At 35.4% G+C, this 21,289-nt stretch overlaps 1 protein-coding gene across 1 annotated transcript in view; it reads right to left on the bottom strand.

The window, feature by feature from the left end:
- MYRIP (myosin VIIA and Rab interacting protein) overlaps positions 1 to 21,289 on the bottom strand; it is an 80,633-nt gene that overhangs the window by 41,755 nt on the left and 17,589 nt on the right. The window contains exons 2-3 of the mRNA XM_015822809.1: positions 16,877 to 17,033; positions 6,641 to 6,862 (exon numbers count right to left, since the gene is read on the bottom strand). Of these exons, the coding sequence (XP_015678295.1) occupies positions 6,641 to 6,862; positions 16,877 to 16,986 (332 nt within the window). The 5' untranslated portion in view covers positions 16,987 to 17,033. The remainder of the gene's footprint in view (positions 1 to 6,640; positions 6,863 to 16,876; positions 17,034 to 21,289) is intronic.

The following is a 21,289-nucleotide window of genomic DNA, read 5'->3' as shown; positions in this document are numbered from 1 at the left end:
TTCTTGTATAGTTCTTCTGTGTAATTTTGCCACCTCTTCTTAATCTCTTCTGCCTCTGTTAGGTCCCTGCCATTTTGGTCCTTTATCATGCCCATCTTTGCATGAAACGTTCCCTTCATATCTCCAATTTTCTTGAAGAGATCTCTGGTTCTCCCTATTCTATTGTTTTCTTCTATTTCTTTGCACTGTTCATTTAAGAAGGCATTCTTATCTCTTCTAACTATTCTCTGGAATTCTGCATTCAATTGGGTGTATCTTTCTCTTTCTCCTTTGCCTTTCGCTTCCCTTCTTTCCTCAGCTATTTGCAAGGCTTCCTGAGACAGCCATTTTGCTTTCTTGCATTTCTTTTTCTTTGGAATGGTTTTAGTTGCTACCTCTTGTACAATGTTGCGAGCCTCCGTCCATAGTTCTTCAGGCACTCTGTCTATCAGATCTAATTCCTTAAATCTATTTGTCATCTCTACTATATATTCATCAGGGATATGCTTTAGTTCATACCCGAGTGGCCTAGTGTTTTTCCCTACTTTCTTCAATTTAAGCCTAAATTTTGCAACGAAAAGCTCATGATCTGAGCCACAGTCAGCTCCTGTTCTTGTTTTTACTGACTGTATAGAGCTTGTCCATCTTTGGCTGCAGAGCACATAGTCAATCTCATTTCTGTGTCGACTGTCTGGTGATGTCCATGTGTAGAGCCGTCTCTTGGGTTGTTGGAAAAGAGTGTTTGCTATGACCATCGTATTCTCTTGACAAAATTCTATCAGCCTGTGCCCTGCTTCACTTTATACTCCAAGGCCAAACTTGCCTGTTATTCCGGTTATCTTTTGGCTTCCTACTTTAGCATTCCAATACCCCCATGATGATAAGGACATCATTTTTGGTATTGATTCTATAAGGTGATGTAGGACTTCATAGAACCAGTCAATTTCATTCTCTTCAGCACCAGTAGCTGGGGCATAGACTTGGACTACTGTGATATTGAATGGTTTGCCTTGGATTCGCACTGAGATCATGCTATCATTTGGGGGATTGTATCCCAGTATAGCTTTTCCTACTCTTTTACTGACTATGAAGGCTATTCCATTTCTTCTGAGGGATTCTTGCCTGCAGTAGTATACCTGATGGTCCTCTGAATTAAATGTACCCATTCCTGTCCATTTTAGTTCGCTGATTCCTAAGATGTCGATGTTCAGTCCTGTCATCTCTTGTTTGACCACGTCCAGTTTGCCTTGATTCATGGATCTTACATTCCAGTTTCCTATGGAGAAAAGATCTTTACAGCATTGAACTTTCCTTTCACCACCAGATTCATCCACAGCTGAGCGTTCTTTCAGCTTTGGCTTCACTCTTTCTGGCACTACTAGTACTAGCCCTCTGCTCTTCCCCAGTAGCATATTGGACACCTTCTGACCTGAGGGGCTCATCTTCCAGCATCATATCTTTTTGCCTTTTGGTACTGTCCATGGGGTTTTCATGGCAAAGATACTGGAGTGGGTTGCCATTTCCTTCTCCAGTGAATCACATTTTGTCAGAACTCTCTGCTATGACCTGTCCGTCTTGGTGGCCTTGCACGGCATAACTCATAGCTTCATTGAGATACGCAAGCCTCTTCGCCACGACAAGGCAGTAATGATGAATATTGTAACTATAACTGGTGCTGTTTTGACTGCAGATTTGCAGAGTTTGTGAAAGTGTTAAATTTCCTGTTAATTTGTTCTTGTTTTGCTGGATGGGATTGGAATAAATTTGATAAAGCTTTTTTAGCCTATTTAGTAGGTTTTTTTAAAAAAAAAAATCTAACCAAACTAACAATTTCATTCATATATTAGTACAAGGCAGGTATCAACAAATAAAAAAAATGGAATCTTAGTTATTTAAGATTTTGTAATTTTTTCTTTCTGTAAGTTTTGAATCTCAAGGATTTTCAAACAACAGTTAAATGTTTCTAAAGAACGTGGCAAAAAAGAATTAAAATTATCTCCCTTTAAAAACTAATAATAATAACCCAGTTTATGGGGTACAAATTAATTTTATAATCTGACTGAAAAAGACAAGTTGCAAAAAATATGACAAAAAGAAAAGGTATCCTAACCAGAAATCTGTTCCTCACTTCAGGCTTGATAACAAACAGCTAGAAAAATCTCAGCTAAAAACAGGAAGATCTTACCACTATTATTAACAAAGAAGAATTAAAATTCATGTCAAGATTCTTAACAAATCAAGCTTCTTTTCTCCATCTGAATTTCTTATGTTGCATCTGTTCATATTCAACTTTTATCTCCAAACTATTTCTGGCTTTTTGCAAAAATAGAGATGTGAAGTCTATCGGAAAACTTGTATATTATATTCTATCCTCCCACATTAAGACATTTTGGAGATTTGGAAATGTGTAAACAGTCAGAATATAGTAGAGGTTTCTTTGGATAAGGAAGAATCATTTGTTAAACAATTCAGCAATATGAAGCTCAGCCCTGGGTTTCTTAAACTTAAAAATAAAATTACAGAAAAATATATTTATCTTTGATTTCCATAACTGAATATTTTATTATGTCGCAGCAAACCCTGAATCACTGAATGAATATCTGCCCAGCTGATTTGATCTGACAGTATTGGCCCACTCCAAGTTCCTTCAATTAAACAATCAGGACCTTGAAAGAGTATCTTTTCAGCTATAATACATGCCCTCTGGATTGTTGTTCCCTCTGAGATCCAGATGCCACCATCCTGCTGAGAAGCTTTCAAATGTGTGTGGGCATCTTTTCTTCTTGTTTTTATTACTGTATCATTTTATTGTTCTGTATGTTTTTATCCATGAACTATCCAGAAGCACTGGGAATCAGATAATGTAAAAATGTAACAAACAAATAAAATGCTAAGGTCTGTTTATTGATTGCTTGCATTTACACCCCATCTTGTTCAGAAACTCCAGGTGACATAGATAACACTATGTCCTCTTATTCCCCACCATCAACACAACCCTGTGAAATAAGACGGGCTAGGATAGAATGACACAGCCAAAAACACCAGTTGGAAGTCTCCTATCCTAATCTAACACCTTAACCACTACAGCACACAGGGTCTCTTGAATCAATAAATCAGGTGCTACTGAATGTAGCATACATAGCCTCCTATTCAATTTCTTGCAAATAATGCAAATAAAATTTGAACATGCTCCATCAGCATAATGACTCCAATTTACAATCCCCCAAATCAGCATTAATGTTTTATGTGACTTGCAAGCACAGTCTTATTATCTGTGGAATGGCTATTTCTTTCTGTTTGTTTCTCATAACTTACTAATTTGAAAATTGATGGTTTTAAACACATTTTTTCTCCAGCAGTGCTGTATATTCATTACATGCTCAACCAGGAACCAGATATTAAAAAGGTTGATTTTGTATTTAAAAGGCAGGGCTTTTCCTGCTTGCATTCAGCCATGTCAGAAATAATCACTGACTACATTTTTCCCCCATTATACTTCTATTTTTTCTTCTTTTTCCCCATTATACTTCTATTTTCTTTCTTCTAATTCAGGAGTCAGGTAGGCTTAATTCATCTGTAGCTGCACTGGCGTTAAAACAACATTTTTCTTATTGCTTGATCCTTTACAAAATGTACAAAATCTCCAGGGTTTTTTTTACACTTAAAGTTAGACTTTGACTAAAATTGACTACAGTGCCTTCAAATCCACAGGGACCCACTGTTGTTTAGTACATTTCTTACATTTTCTGTTGACTCAATGATGGATGGGGAGGATTGAGAAACGGCTCCCACTTTACTGTTAGAAAAAAAATATTATACCAAATAATGCTTTATCTGGTTCAAGGGAGTTAGAAGGATTGTACCATATACCATACAAGGATTGTGGAAGCTCATGTTCAGTTATTTCATCAATTTAACACTTTGGAAAAATAAACTTACTAGTATTGCCATTTATAGTTAATTTCTTGGCTCCTTTGACAACATTACAAATCTAACAGTCAACTATAAATTGCTGATTATTATTTTGGAAATTAATCTGTCCCTAAAAGGTTACTGCAAACAGTCGAATGTAAATTTTATGTAGTGGTTTTTGACCATAATAAATTGAATTGAAAATTGAGATTGACTGCAAATATTATATAACAGCACGATGTACAGTACATTATCAGAATGTAGCTTGTACCTATTTCCATAAGATGGAAAGCATTTCCATTTTAAATATTTAAATTAGAATTGTTTATATTTAAATAGATGCAGTAATTACCTTCACATAGTACAAGTAAAGCAAATTTTGAGTGGAGAACAAGAAATAAAAATGCCAAAAGAGAAAGGCAAAATGACTATTGTCCATTCTCTTATAAAAAGCCCTGAAGAGTTCTGTGGAAATAATGTTGGAAAAACTATGCAGAAATAAAAACATACTCAGATTTCAATGAGGTATAAAAAGAGGAAAGAGAAAACACAATCAGGCTTTAAGACTACATGGATCTCTTTCAGTCAGGATTCAGGACATGTCATGGGGCAGAAATGGCTTTTGTTGGCACTTTTGGATTGTCTCTTTGACAGCAGGATACACGGGTGAGTCCATCTTAACTCTTCTTGACCTCTTGGTGGCTTTTGATACCATCAACCAAGGTATACTTCTTAATCAGCTCTGGGGGTTGGGAATGAGTAAGACTTTATTGTGGTGGTTCTTTTCTGAATACCAGTTATTGGGAGTGACAGATTCCACCCTCACCTCTTCTATGTCAGGTTTGGTACTCTCTCCACTCTGTTTAATGTCTATATCAGTAGTCCCCAACCTTTTTGATACCATGGATCAGTTTCATAGAAGACAATTTTTCTATACACTGACTAGTTTCATGTCTGGTTTACAGAGTGGGAGGAGGGTTGATTTACTTAGCCAAACACTAGGGTGCAAAAATACACACTCATACATATATACGCATATATACATATATTGGTAACTGAATCTGAATCTGTAAATAAGATTATCAAAGTAACTGGATTCAATTTGGTGACCTTTGGTGATCTTTCTGGAAATCTCACATGCCTGTCAACTAAAAAAAGGAGAGCATTTTCTTCCTTCGAACGACAATTTCTCTAAGTTGTATAAAAAGAGCAGAATACATACAGCAGAAGGAGATATAATATGGAAGGATATCGGCATTTTTCATCTAAACCCCTCCCTAGTCTGAAAGGGAGGAGAACAAAACTTCCGATTGCTCTGCCTTCATTCTCTTTGGCACACCCATCCTTCACTTCAACGGCCCAGTTCCCCTCTCCCCCCCCCCCCGAGCCAGGCTGCCAAGCAGCAAATGTTGGGGACCATTGATTTAAATCTTCTACAAGGAGGGAGACAAACGTGCAACACCTTGTGTTGTTGACAATGAATCCCTTGTTTTTGTAACTTGGAGCCTCCCACTCCATCTCCCCCAGGCAAACTCAAAGGCAGGACATTCTTTTTTGTTCTTGTCTGCTTGCTCTAGATGTAAGATCCCAGAAATTTTTTATGGAAGAGGACTAGCCTGGAAGAAGAAGAATGGGGATAAAAGAAAACAAAAGTCCTCCCCATTAAAATGCTCTGGAAACTAGGCTCCTTAAATGCACCCTTAAGCAGTCTTAACTAAGTCAATAAGAACAATGCTCCAATCACATACAGTGAACAATCACTTACAAAACTATCAAGACTCAGCAACATTACAGTCATTTAGAAGTCAATCTGCAGTACTAAGCAATCAACAATCTCTCCCATCCTTGGTTTTTCTTCTTTCTTCTGCCTCTTCTAACTTCCTTGCAACTTCACGAATTCAAATGTAGTAGCAAAATAATTGCCCACAAAATATTTTAATGTATCAAAGAATGCATCAATTTATGTTCACACCAATGTTATCTTTCAAAATTAGGTCCTTTTTTTAATAAAGAAAGAAGAAGAAAAATTTCAATTAAATTGACAAAGATAAGGGCTTGAAAGGGCAGAGGCTATAGAAATAATGCTGAATATTTAATTTCTCCTTTATTCTTTCCTCTATTCTTTATTGAAATAGAATTTCTGTCTCCCCCAAAAGACATATACAGTCAGTAAAGTGATGCTAAATGTTTAAAACTAGCTCTGTCAGCTCTATTGTTGCCTCAACATTGCACCACAACAGACTGGCACTCTAAGCATGGGGGCTCAATTCTGCTGTCAATTGACTCACAAAATTCCCAAAAAAACTTTAAGAATCAGCTCTTGTGAAATAGTGAGAGCCAGCTCCAGTTACATTACTAAGTACAGTAGCGTAATGCAAATGATCCCCAGCAGAGAATTCTGACCATTTATTTTTCCTTATTTTCTTTATGTTTTTTGGTCCTTGATAATTGTTGCCAACTCTGGAGTAAAATTTGGTTTCCTAAAACCATGACACTGAGATATCATCTCATCAAACCATCTTGAAAATAAGACGCAATTAAAGGAGAAAATAAACAATTTCCTTCATGAAGAAAGCAAAATCTTCTGAACAATTTATATGATTTTCCAGAGAATCGATGACCATAAGAAATGCCACATTTCTGGAATACTGAATGCGTCTTTTCATGTGACATTAGACTTAATGACTTAATAGTGGAAAAAAAAGAAGTCAGAAGGCATCACCTTAGTCATGTCACAACAGAAACTCACCTAGCTTGCTGACACATGTTGCAGAGCCAAGCTTTCTCTTTCTTCTGAAAAGAGCTGCAGTTCTTGCAGATGTTGTATTTGCAGTCTTGGCATTGTCGTTTAGTATTGATGAGAAATGTAAAAGGGGAGCAGCAACGCATGCAACAACGCTCATTAAATCTCTGGTGCTTAGAAAGGATGCTGCACTTGTTACCCTCTTCATCAAGCTTCTGTTTCATTTCACTGGAATCCCCAAAAATGAAAATGTAATTAAAATAACACTGTACTTAAAGGGAAGTGTCATTCTATTGCCTGCACATACTGTATTTCAACAAAATAAAATGACTTGCTCTCTACTAGCTTTACCCAAGATAGGTTTAATGCCTACTTCTCACCTCTTCAATACTAGAAATATCTTAAATTTCTATTTCTAATTTCTTATTAGAAATATAAAAAAAACTATCAAACCATATTTTCTCCTTTTTGTCCTGTGGTCCTCCTTCTTTCCATATACTTTTCCATTCATCTAAACTGTAACTTTACTGCCCACACTACTCTTCAATTTTTCATACCTCTCCATCTTTATTTTTCTTCCATTCTGGAGTGGATATTGACAAAGAAAATGCACATTTAACGTTTCAGTGTACCAAATTGCTTGGTTTTGCAATATGAATTCTGAATTTTGAAGAATTCAGAAATAAAGCTCTTCTTTACATATATAATTTCTTGGAAATTGATTACATGTTTTTCCAAGGACAGTGTAATTTATCAATTTTGTTAATATTATAACAGTGTGACCACACAAAATTCTATGCCACATATTGAACTAAGTACTTAATAGATACATCTTTCCTGAGTATTTATTTCTATAATAGAGAGTTTTTCAATGTAATGTTCAATTTAATTGAACATAATTCAATTTAACTTTTATTCTTTCTTCATTCTGAGATACAAAATCAAATTACATAGTTTTCCCTATTCTCAGTAATGTACTACCTTCAGTGAAAATATTGAAGATTTAAAGAAGAAATTTATATAAGATTTAAACTCTCCCCAATTTTCCAATGTATGGATTTTTGCTAAATAACAAATTATTAAAAAAAATCAACTTGCATTTTTGAACTCTGTCTTTTCAATCTCTGCTTTATTTGGTCCCATTCAGCAAACTGTTTTAATAGGTATTCCTTGATTGAATTAATTAAATAACCCCACACTATATTAAATTATATTAAAATATATTAATTTATTATATAAAGAAATATATCAAGTATATGTAGCTTATTTTAAATTACTCTCTGAATAATAATTCATTTTTTATGGATGAGAGCAAAGAAATATCTAGTCTGGCCACTTGTCTACAACTGAAATCAAGCTGATACTTCTGAGAAGCCCATAATCATGACACTGGTGTAATAGACATTCTCTTATTTTCACATTCAAACTGTTTAGGAAGTTTGAAATTAGACAGCTATTTGGTCCATATTTGATCCATATACTCTGAGATCCAAATGTTTTACTCTATATTATTTTTGTTTTTGGTTAATCTAAATACAAGACTTTATGCCCAAGATTTAGAGGATATTTTTAAATAGAAACTAGACATTGCACCTACTAATACAAGGCCAATATGTATGTTCTGGAAAAAAGGGTATATTGAGTGTATAAGTATGTAATTACAGTAAGCTCCTTTCCTCCAATATTAAAATCTGTTTCCTGATGCAACTTTTTCACTTATTGGGCAATCATAAATAAATGAAGTGAAGAGATATATGCATGTGGGAAGATGTTGTAGGAAGATTAGGTTAGATGCCTCCTCCATAGTGCCACTTGTGTGTGTGTGTGTGTGTGTGTGTGTGTGTGTGTGTGTGTGTGTGTGTGTGTATTGAAGAGAGATGGGAAGCAAATAAATGTAATAAATAAATAAAATAAAAGGAATTACTGATATTTATGAATTATGAACTAAAGAATTAGAATAATTAATGGATAGCAATGAATCCAAGTTTTTTAATGTTTGCTTCTTTTGAATTGAATTTAAAATTAATTTATCAAAAGATTTTATGCTGAGTCCATAAGGTTTTTTAAAAAATATATCTCAGAAAAGATGAACTGTAGATTTTCTCTGTTGAGGTTGTAAGAAATTTGAACATGATGACCATGTTGTGTTTTACAATCTTTCTGGAAATACATCACTGCATATATATATAAAGAGGAGATGTTTTCAAGTTAAAGACGCTAATATTATTTTGAATTTTAGTCTAAATTTGTGGAATCTATTTTTAAGAAATATATTTGTTTTATTTTAATATTTTTCAGAAATAAAACCAATTTCTATCTGTTTGTTGAAAGTGCTTAAGATAATTGACCTAATCATTAATTACTAATTAGTATATATTAGTAATTGATTTAAAATAACTGTTAGAAAGTCTGCCTTTACTTTCTTTTTATGCTTTATAATTTTATTCATTTATAATATAAAATATGAAAATACAAAAGCAAATAGTAAGGGACAACAATAGGGAAAGGGGGAAAATAAAAGTGGGAAGAAGGGGAGGGGAAGAAACAAAAGGAGTTGTTTTCCGCTCCCTCTGTTGCAGTAAAATAAGACATTATGTCGAATCTCAACTTTTTACATTTCAACAGTAGTATGAATTAGCCAATATTATCTAACAGAACATCTTGCCACCTATTGCCACTTAAAAACAGAGTAGGAATAATTGCTGAGAAGATATCTTTATTATTCCTATGACAATATACTGACTCAAAAGAGAGTTGGTTTTCTTTTTATAAAAATGGATGATAGTTTGCACAGAAACAATTTAATGTAAATAATTCATTAAGGAAACAAAATTGACTTTTCTTCATGGAAAATATAGCAACTTGAAATGCATTTAAAAAAATAAATCTGAAGGTATAGCAAATGTAGGTTGTGGAATTAGTACAATTTATATTAATAAAATTTACTCTATACTTTTCAGACATGATGAAACTAAAATGATTTGTCTATGAAGAAGAAGAGATAGAGGATATTTATCCAGCAAAGATGACTTACAAATTCTAAATAAGCAATAAAATAACTCTATATTATTCACTTTTGTAATATACAATCAATCATTTATTAATGTTGCTAATACTTATTTCACTTACAGAGTTACTATAAAAGAAAGCCTTGTAGCATATGGTAGTATTTTTGGAATCTACAGAATGATGCACAAAAACATGTCATTTAATGTCATTTAGCTAGCTCGAAGCTGTTAGCATTTGGGATCATAAAACAAAAATATAAATTGATCTCACATCAACTTAATAGTATGTAAATGTTTCCCAGCTGTATTTGTTTTCCATTTCTTTTTTGCTAATTCTAGTTGTAGAATTGTGCCATGGACTGAATTCAAAATAAACAAGTGTTTAAAGAAACAATGCATAATAAACAATTTCCAATATATAAAACTAAGAATAACTATTTTGTTTTAATATTTCAGAACTCTGGAAAATACTAGGAAAATAATTGGATTGTTTAAAAAAATCACTGTGTATTTATTTTCTTTGTTTATGAAATGTATAAAACTGCTTCATTCTTAAAAATGTTCCTTTTTGTCTGCCAAGATATTTTCCTCACTTTAAGTGTTTTTGTCACATAAAATGTGCGAAGAAAAGTGACCATAAATTAGTTAGCCAAACTTAATTTCTCATTGCACATTACCATAACATTTTATAAACATTTTCTTTTATTTAATGTAACTATGTTACTAATTTAACACCTGCAGTGATTCACTTAACAACTATGGCAAGAAAGATTGTAAAATGGGGCAAAACTCACTTAATAAATGTCTCATTTAGCAACAGAAATGTTAGGCACAATTGTGGTCATAAGTTGAGGACTGCCTGTATTTTATAATGAAATTGGTTTATAGTGGGGTTTTTTTTATATCAAGGCATCTTGACCCTCCCTTGGTAATAACACAATGATGTCTCTTTCCAAGGGTTTTTATTATATATTTTAATGACTGTGGGAATTGGTCTTCAAAACATTTAAAGTATTGACTTGTATATTTGAAGCTTTGACTGCTTTCATTTTTTTAATATTTCTGATATTTCTGATAAAAGTTATAAAAAGACTCTCACAACTAAAAAACAACTTATAAATGAACTAATAACCCCTTTGATATTTCAAAGGGGTTATTGTTTCATTCATAAGTTGTTTCTTAGTTCTGAGAGTCTTTTTATAACTTTTATTCCAATCTTTAATCCAGTTCTTTTGAAACTCAGAATAAATATTTGAATGATAGATTAAATGAACCTATATTCATAAAAAGGAAACATTTTAAAAGACTGCAAAAAGAAATTAATGAATATTTTGTCAAAGGGATAAATTTAATGACTGTTGGAGATGTTACTAAAATAATCATGAGGGGTTACTTTATACAGTATATAAAGTACTCCTCTATACAGTATCCTCTATACAGTTTGGAGGAGACAAAATCTCAGGAAAAGATGAAAAAGATCCTGGATGAAATTAGAAATAAAGAAATTAAATTGCAAAAGACTCCAATGGATTCTAAAATCATACATCAAATCAAATTGTTACACCAACAGTTGTCTATGTTAGGTAAATGTTGCTTTTATGATAATTATCTATTTTTTCTGTATCTAATTCCAGTTTCTTATAAAGATTGGAATAAAAGTTATAAAAAGACTTTTTTAATGAGATCATTTTATCTGTTATTACATCATATTCCTGAGAGTATCTCTATCATTTCTTTTCTTTTCCTTTCTCAATTTGTATGCAGGCCATCTCCCTAGTTTATTTGCAAATTCAAAATGCTTCAGTTTATTGTAATTCAGTTTAGTTTCTATTTCTTGGAATTTTAACATAGACAACTGTTGATGTAACGCTTTGATTTGTTGTACAATTTTAGAATCCATTGGATTTCAATTTCTTTATTTCTAATTCCATCCAGGAACTTTTCCTGAGATTTTGTCTCCTCTAAACATTTAACCCTTCATGATTACTTTAGTAGCATCTCCAACAGTCATTAAATTTATCCCTTTGTCAAAATTGTCAAAATATTCTTTTAAAATGTCTCCTTTTTATTAATATAGATTCATTTTATTTATCATTCAAAATCTTTTTTCTGAGTTTTAAAAGAACTAGATTACAATCTGAAAAAAACTTAGGCAAAAATATAAACTTTTAAATTTTTATTTGGGAGGCTTTTAGAAATCCATCTAATATCAATTCTTGAGACTGATTTATGTCATTCTGAAAAGAAAATATATTTTCTGGCAAATCCATTTTTGCCTCCATAACTCTAATACAAAATTGTCCATCATCTTGAAGAAAATCTTTGATAATTTATCCTCAAGAGGATTTGATCTCTTTGGTAGATATTCTATCAGGGATTGGGGAGGTCACTTCATTCCAATCATCCAAAATACACCAGTTTTCATAGAAAAGAGTACTAATTGATTCATAAGATATTAAAAAAAATTATCATCATTTAGCTTATGTTTATATTGTACAAGATGACTCCATTTTTTACATCAACTGAGATGAATTCCTCACCTAATGTTTTGTTTATTAGATACCTCTTGTCTTGTATTTTAATAATGTGCTTCCTAAAGACAAATGGTATCAATATTTAGTTTCCTCACATAGTAAAATATTTTTTTTCTGCTTGGAACGGACATTTTCCCCTTTCCTATTCCATGTTATGCATGTACAATATTCTCCATCTTTGAACAATGTAGCAAAATCTTATTCAATCATCCTTTCAGCCGCTTCCTATTTTTCTATGTCCAATGTTTGAGGCTAGTCCATATCCAATTGCTTATCCATATTCATTTCTTGTATTGGGTTCAAAATTAGTTATGTTCCTTCAAGAAATCCTTGGCTTTTTCTATGAAATTCAATCTATATCTTTGTTCTTGATAGGTAAATATCACTCCTTCAAGTTTGTCCCAGCAGAATGGGATTTTTATTTCCTTCAGAAAGTCCATTAAGAAGATATAAGCTTTTGTCTTTTTCAAAAGTATGACAGGGATTTCCTTCAGGACAATTATATCCACATTATCAATTTTCAGTTTAGATTTGAAGTGACAATCTAAAACTCTTAGTATTTTTCTCATGCTGGCATATCAGGAATTTATTCTACATGCTTTGTCTATTTCTGTTTTGATTTCTTCTTCTTCTCAATCAATTAATTGAACAGGGAAGATCTCTAAGTTGCTCCTGCCACTTTTTCTCCAACCTGCAGCATCTACTTCCAAGCAGCCTCTGCTGGCCCTCAGCATGCAGCTTCTGCCAGCCCACTCAGGGCTTCCCCCAGCCTCCCCCACCCCTACACTTCTTATCTGGGACTGCTGCAACTTCCTGTTTAACACCCCATGTCTCGCCAAGCTATTTTAATTTACAACTTTAAAAAACAGCTGCAATGACCAAAATTGTCACTAAGTGATGTAGTCATGTGAAATTGCACTTTATGACTGCATCACTTAATTACTGTAGTCCTGATCCCAATTACTAGAAAATTACATGTATTCTATTTTATACTCTTTTATCTGCAGCAGTCTGATAAAAATTTACTACAGCAGATTATTTGCTCCATTCATTTCCAACAGGACTTGCCTTTACCTTACCAATGACTTAATTTGCAGATGAAGGAGAAAACAGTTTTAGCACCAATCCCAGATAAGTCTATAAAAAGAAAGGCTATAGAGAACTGTTAGAGGGAAGAAGATGGAACAATTCTAAGAGGTCAATCTGCTGCTTATTATAAAATTATATAAACAGTTTATATACTTTTTGTCCCAGTTACCAAGCTTTAGAAACGATGAAACAGTTATGTTTCTTTCATAGTTGCAAGGCAGAAAAAAATATTAGAACACTGATCGATTATGTGCCAAATAAGACAAGCATAAAACTGAACACCTTCATCAGCTGAAATATTTTTTTAAATATTTATTTTTATCCCACCTTTATTAGTAGTAAAAATTAGTAAACGTGGTGAACATGCATAATACTCCTTCCTCTACCTACTTTTCCCACAATAGCAACCTTATGAGATGGGTTGCCTGAGAAAGAGTGATTGGCCCACAGTCACCAGCCAGCTTTCATGCTAAAGGTGGGACAAGAACTCACAGTTTCTGTAACACTGGACAGTTTTTAGCCTGGTGCCTTAGCCACTAAACCAAACTGGTATTCTTTTTAAGTACACATTCTGGAGAATAGGGCTGAAATCAATGTATTTTAAACCTGGTTTATCTTCAAAAAAGAAAAAGGCTGCACTTTTATAAGAAATTCTTTAAATTCAAAGAAAATATTTAAATAAGAGATAATCAGGATTTGGGCCTGGACCCAAAAATGCATGGGAGATAAGGCAAAACAGTTCTGGGGCTGATCCCCTATTGGTGCTTGGCTACTGCTAACAGTCAAAAAGGGGGCAAAGGCTGTGAAACCAAAACTATCACAAACATGTCCACTGTTACATAAACATGTTTCTTCACTTTCTTAAATGTGAAAACAACTGCAGCAGAGATCCATCTAGTAGTCTCTTACATGAAAGCCTATAAAACAGTAATACTATATCTCACATTTTTGTCATAGAATATAAGATTAAAAGTAAATAATTTTGAAGTTGATTTCAATTAATGTTCAGTGGCCAAGTAACTTTACAAATAGTTTTCTGTAACTAAATTGTTACTAAATCAAGTTACTAAAACTATAAATTAAGAACACTTATAGCTATTAAAAGATTTTCTATTTGCCACAAACTCTATCATTCATGAACTTTTGTGAACTTTTGTTCAGGAAAACATTCAGTGCCTCCATAAAGCTATTTATTAAATGTATACCTAGTCAGTCAAAAGCTAGACATTGGAAGACATAAATTATCAATTGTATTTTAAGTTTTGTTTGTAATATAGAATGTATGTATGTATCTTTATTTTTAAAAATCCTCAGGGACATTTTAGAGAAACAACAAATACTAACAGACAGTTTGTCACTTGTCAAGCTATTTTTAAAATTAGCACTATCTATTTATGGTACTTTCAGACAGACTGGTACAATATTGTTTATCTGCAGGAGGGGAATTGTTAAACTATATAGGTTTTGAGAATATTAAACATTTAATAATAATTTAGTACAAACTGTATCTAGATATTGACAATAATAAGTAAAATTTGTTTCAGAAAGAGTAAGATACATAAATATGGTTACTATAGAGAAATTATCCCTGATATAATAAAATTTAATGATCAGATTTAACTGGACCCATTTAAGTAGGACAGTTTCACTGTCAACTCAACTGGAACAGAAATGACCTTGAGGACAAGGGAAAGAGATGCTGCCTAGGAAACAATCTAACAGAATAATAGAATTGGAAGGGACCTTGGAAGCCCAACCCCCTGCTTAGGCAAGAAATCCTATACCGTTGCAGACAAATAGTCGTCTCATCTCTTCTTCAAATCTTCCAGTGATGGAGCACCCATAACTTCCAGAGATAAGCTGTTCCATGGCATAATTGTTTTTACCATCAGGAAATTTCTCTTTAGTTCTAGCTTGGATCTCTTGATAAGTTTCCATCTATTGTTTTTTGTCCTGTCCTCAGGTGCTTTGGAGATTAGGTTGTCCTCTTTTTTGTGACAGCCCTTTAGATATTGGAAGATTGCTATCATTTTTACTCCCAGTTATTCTCTTCATTAGATTAAACCAGGGCTAGGCAACCTCGGCTCTTTTATGACTCATGGACTTCAATTCCCAGAATTCCTGAGTCAGCATAACTGACTCAGGAATTCTGGGAGTTGAAGTCCATGAGTCATGAAAGAGCCGAGGTTGCCTACCCCTGGATTAGACATACCCAGTTCTTGCAACGTTGTTCATATCTTTCTTCCTGCAGTCCCCTAATCATTTTTGTTGCTCTTCTCTGCACTCTTTTTTTAGAGCCTCAACATCTTTTTTATATCATGGTGACAAAAATGGCTCCAATATTCTTAAGTATGCTCTTACCAAAGCAGTATAAAACAAGCTTGTTGCTTTAGAAAGAAGTGGAATTGCAAAACCAAACTTATTTTTTTCTAGCCTTTTTAAGCCTTTATTTTTTAAGCCTTTTTAATCTACCCATTTGTGAATAGTTTGGATATCAGAATGAGTCTACAGTTATATTCTCATTCTTTTCCAACAAAGTACTTAAATAAAAAAATAAAAATGCTCCTAGTTTTGTGTTGAAGTGTGGAAAAATATTATGTAGCAATATAAGTGCAACTTATATTATTAGTGATATTAACTTATTTGAACTCAGCAATTATCCTCATGTCATCCACCTTTGGCCCTACAATTTATTGAAAAAAAAAGACAGTACTGCACATATTTTCATTATGCAACATAATTGCATAACATAGCATATTAACAGTCATATGACAAAAAATTGCATTTTAAACTGAAAAGGTATAACAACAATGCTTTTGTATTAGAAGGGAGTTATGCTTCTGAACCTTACAACAATTCTGACTAGATAAATATTATTTAATTTTCAATTAAATTCAATTCAGTGCCAATCTGAGCAATGTTGAGAAATCATGAAAATTATTGGCTGTTGTGAAAAAGAGACCACTTGGGTGCAGCATATACTAGGACTGGATCAAACATACAGAAATCTACATAATGTTGCTACTAAGTGTATACTTAAAGAGGAATTACTGTGCAACCTATCCCCAACTACTGATGAATGTACATCTCTAAGGACATTTGTTTATTTGCTATATTTTGTCCCTAAGCAGAGGGAAAGAGAAAGAGACGGAGAGAGAGAAAACTCTTAGATATAATGTAGTGAGTAAAACATCCAAATAATTTAAGGAGTACCTTAGGGAGGGCAGGGTACATTGCTTCTGGTCTCTAAAAATTATTACTGTGTGTGTCACATTCCAAGAACAAAGAGGCATAAGAAATCATACCAATGCTAGCTGCAACTTTCTTATCTGGCCTGAATGATCAGCCCTTTTTAAAACTCTTGATAATGTGAATTGTTAAGATATGTTTCTGTGAGTGAAAACAAAATATATATGCAGAAATAAGAGTCAGCTTGTTTCTTTGATGCCAATTTATAAACCTTAGAATCTGCATTTTACCAGGTTGTTTTTGTAAGTGTCTAAAATAATTTAATTTGTAATGTAGTATGTTCAGAGTATAAAAAAGGGGATGCATAACAACAAATAAATAGTTTTCTGATTTCCAAATAATATATTTGTCTTAATACTTACTTCAGTCGATCTTCTTCTTTTTTGCGGAGGGTAAAATCTCGTTGGACCACTTGAAGAACATGTTCAGCTTCATTATCAGTCAGGTCAGACAAGTCTAGCTTTCTTCTCATGTTTAGTTACCTTCAGTGAGCTTTGTTAACAAAAGTATCTAAAACCCCTGAAACAAATAAAGATAAGGATGGATGACGGAAAACAATGCAATTAGTGTATATTTAAAAACTTTGGCAATTATTTAATTTCATGTTGTTTGGGAATGAAGACAATAACTAAATATAATTCACATATTAGTAGCTATGCTTAGAATCATTTTAATTTCAGGTCTACATCAACTAAGATGCTAGTTACAGTATTAGTTGCATTAATACTGTATATTTTGCAAGGATTTAAATACATATTGCTCAGAGAGATGAAAGAAAACTGTAAAATAGATTTTAAAATCTACATAGCAGGAATAAATAGGTACAGGTAGTCCTCAACTTACAATTCATTTTGTGACCATTCGAAGTTACAATGGTCCTGAAAAAAGGTGAACTATGACCATTTTTCACACTTTGCAGTATGAAAAAGTGATCTATGACCATTGCCACATGAGCAAAATTTGGATGCTTGGCAACTGGTTCATATTTATGATAGCTGCAATATCCCAAGGTTATGTACTTATCTTTTGTGATCTTCTGACAAGCAAAGTCAATGGGGAAGCCAGATTCACTTATCAGCCATGTTACTAACTTAACAATTGCAGTGATATATTTAACAATTGTGGCAAGAAAGGTGGTAAAATGGGGCAAAACAGCTTAGCTTATTTTCTCTTTCTCTGTAAGTGTCTTATGATAAAGGAACTGCTGGTTTTTCATAGGATTGCAATGATGTTAATTTAGAATTGATAAACACACATGCCACTATTCTAATAACTATTGTTTAGCAGTTCTGTTTCTATATTTCCCTTTCTTAAAGCATTTCATCCCTTTCTCCCATTCTGCTTACAGTGTTAAAGATGTTTATTGTTTAAGATACCATCTTTTAATGAATATTAAAATGTTATCAGATCTAAATTAAATGATAAATAATATGCTTAAGTTAATAGCTTTCATCCACTTCTTCCCCAGTAAAACATACTGTGTAATGTTGTATTTGCTTAAGATAAGCAGCCTCAGAATTATGATTCATTAGGAAGACTTAGTTTATATTTACCATTTTATTTAATATTATTTAATATTGAATAAAAATTTAAAGAACAATCTTTTTAGATTTCCTAATCTGTACTTCTTTTGACATCATCTATGCATTTATGACTATATCAAACTATATAACCTGATTTTATTGGAAAAACATTGATTAAGTATCATTTGAACAGAATTTATTGTGATAATTGGAATAATTTCTTGAAGAAAATTATCTGGAATTAATATGATTTGGGGAATATGAAATGGGCAGAATTCTCTATGGTATGAATACTAGTACATGTTTCTTTTGATTCCCTTGAATAGCAAGGCAAGAACTATAAGAGGATAAGTGTTAAGTCCGGAGAATAATGGCGCTTGAGACGAAGCATTTCTAACAAGTCTTTATTCTCTGCTTCCAATCTTCGAACAACCCGAGCAGAGGCACGCAGGCCTCTATTTATACCTTCTGATCCCCGGGCAATTCCAACCAATCACAAGGCGGTCTTTTCCCGCCTTGCGCATGTGCGCAAGGCTGGCGCCACTCAGTCTGGTCCCGGGCAGCTTTTGCAAATGCCCGGGACTCTTGCAACGTCCTGAGCCTGCTTTTGCAGGCTCAGGACACAACACCCCTCCCCCCTAGATGAAATGATACTGCGCCTAACATGGACGCCATCATAACAATGATTTGTATAAATACTGTTGTATTAATATCACATTGTGTGTGTAAGGTGTGGGGCTGTTCCGTCGTACAGAGACCCGATGGCCCCAACATCGTTTCCATAGAGTCAACCAGCCTGGACCTCTAATTCAAGTTATTAATATATACATGTTTACCTTACATAATCTGCAAGGTATTTGGGAGGGCCTTTGACCCTTAGCGACCTTCTCGGACCTGGGGAGCTTGTAGTGTTTTCCCCGTTGTTTCCCACACTAGGTGAATTAACCTGTGGTTGTCTCGTGACTTCTGTTTGACTTTCCTGCCCATCCCCTAGGCTCGAGAAGTCAGGACTCTGCTGATCGCTATACCTGGTTGACCTACCACCAATGGAGTTTTCCAACCCCTCTGAACTCATCTCCACGTTTCCTGACGGAGTGTGGTTTTCCTGGCTCCTTTCTGTAGAGATAGGGTCTAGGGATACCTCCCTGTTAGCCCTAAAGCGTGGGGACATCCTTCTATGAGCCCTTTCTGTGAAGGACATGTTACCCCTTTGTTTTGCCTGCTCTCTTGTATGTTGTCAGTTGTGAGTATGCTCCCAGTCATTCTCCGTGTCTGGAGTATTGTTTGTGAGGTGTGGATAGTTAGTATACCTCCGGTGGGACTCCCAGGCTGGAGTGTGTGTGGGGGTGTCTGTGTGCCCCCTTCCCCATGAATTGCTACCTGAATCACCTGTGGAACTTGGGTGTTGAGTACCCGTGTCGTTCCCCACAACCGTTGTTGGCAGCTGATTCTGATTCCCAGAATGCATTCCCCATTCCTCCTCCCCCCCTAGAGGAGACTGAGGAGGAACCCCAGGCGAGTCCCGCCTCACACGTAGTTGATCAATGTGGCGGCGAAGAACGCGGCCGTCGTCCAGGGACACCTCGTAGGACAGAGGCCCCGAGATTTTGCAGACCACAGCCGGGACCCAGAGGTGTCCAGGCCCGTAGTTCCTGGCCCAGACAGGATCACCTTCACGCAGGACCCGTGGTGGGTGTGGCTGAGACACCTGTGAAGCTACACGCTCCGGATGCAGCCTGTCCAATTTAGTCACGAGCCGACAACCCCAACGGAGTTCGGCCGGGCACTTACCCGTGGCAGTGCACGGAGTAGTACGATGGGCTAGAAGAAAGTCAGCCAACCTGTGATGCCAATTGCCGTAAGTCAGCTTCTTGAGGGCGTCCTTGGCGACGCGGACCATCCATTCAGCCAAACCGTTGGTGGAAGGATGGAAAGGAGCCGAAGTAGCGTGGCGGATCATGTTGGCCTGTAGAAATCCCTGAAACGCAGCAAAAATGTTTCTCAACACTTGAATAGTCTTAGCAGCTGTGGTAGAAGACACAGGCATGACCTCCAGCCACTTGGAATGGCTATCAACAACAACCAGGAAGAATTGTCCCTGAAAGGGCCCAGCGTAATCTATATGTATTCTAGACCATGGAGTGTGTGTTTCCTCCCACCTGTGTACAGGGGCCTGGGGCATTTCAGGCCTGGACTGCTGGCATGCATGACACCCATGTACCTGGGCCTCGATGGCCCGATCAATGCCAGGCCACCACAGATGGCTGCGCGCAAGCGCCTTCATCCTGACGATTACAGGGTGGCCCTCATGTAATGAAATCAAGATTCTAGCCCTCAAGGAGGCCGGGATCACAACTCTCGATCCCCAGAGGAGGCAGCCATTGAAAGTGGACAACTCGTGCCTCTTGACCCAAAAACATTGAAAATCCTCCGCAGGGCACCTGTCAGGCCAACCTGACAGGACCCATGACAGCACGCATTTGAGCGTGTGGTCAGTGGCAGTTTCAGCAGCCACATCCCTAGCATTGAGGGGACACTCCAGCAACTCCTGAATGGACAATATGTGTACAGCAGGAGCGGGATCAGGCTCCACAGTAGGCAATGGCAGCCTACTCAATGCATCAGCATGACCCATTTCCTTGCCAGGCTTGTGGACCAGTGAATAGTCATAAGCTGACAGGAAGATGGACCAACGCAGCATACACGGGGACAGGATGTGAGGTGTTTGTTTGGATGTAGTGAATAACCACAGCAAAGGCTTGTGGTCAGTAAAGACCGTAAAATGGCGGCCATAGATAAAATCATGGAACTTTTTAATTCCAGCCACAATAGCCAAAGCCTCCCTATCAATTTGAGCATAGTTTTGCTCAGCAGCAGATAAAGTCCTAGAATAATAAGCCACAGGGACTTGCGTCCCATCAGCCGTCAAATGGCTAAGTACAGCACCCACACCATAGGGGGAGGCATCACAAGCCAGACACACTGGCAACTGCTCATTGAAATGGGCCAACATCGCATTGGATGTAAGCAAGGCTTTAACCTCATTGAAACTAGCCTCATGGACTTTGGTCCAGCGCCAACAAGCATTTTTGTCAAGAAGTCTGTGCAAAGGTTCAGCAATAGCAGCTTTATGAGGTAGAAAAGCATGATAAAAGTTCAGTAAACCCAAAAAGGCTTGCAATTCGCCCTTAGACTTGGGGCTTGGAGCCTTCTGAATAGCTTTGAGCTTAGCATCAGACGGGTGGATACCCT

This window comes from Protobothrops mucrosquamatus, unplaced genomic scaffold (genome assembly GCF_001527695.2).
Source record: "Protobothrops mucrosquamatus isolate PMUCROS unplaced genomic scaffold, P.Mucros_1.0 scaffold_177, whole genome shotgun sequence".
Classification (NCBI taxonomy): domain Eukaryota; kingdom Metazoa; phylum Chordata; class Lepidosauria; order Squamata; family Viperidae; genus Protobothrops; species Protobothrops mucrosquamatus.
The sequence above is the reverse complement of the archived record's forward strand: the minus strand, read 5'-3'. Positions and strand labels throughout refer to the sequence as shown.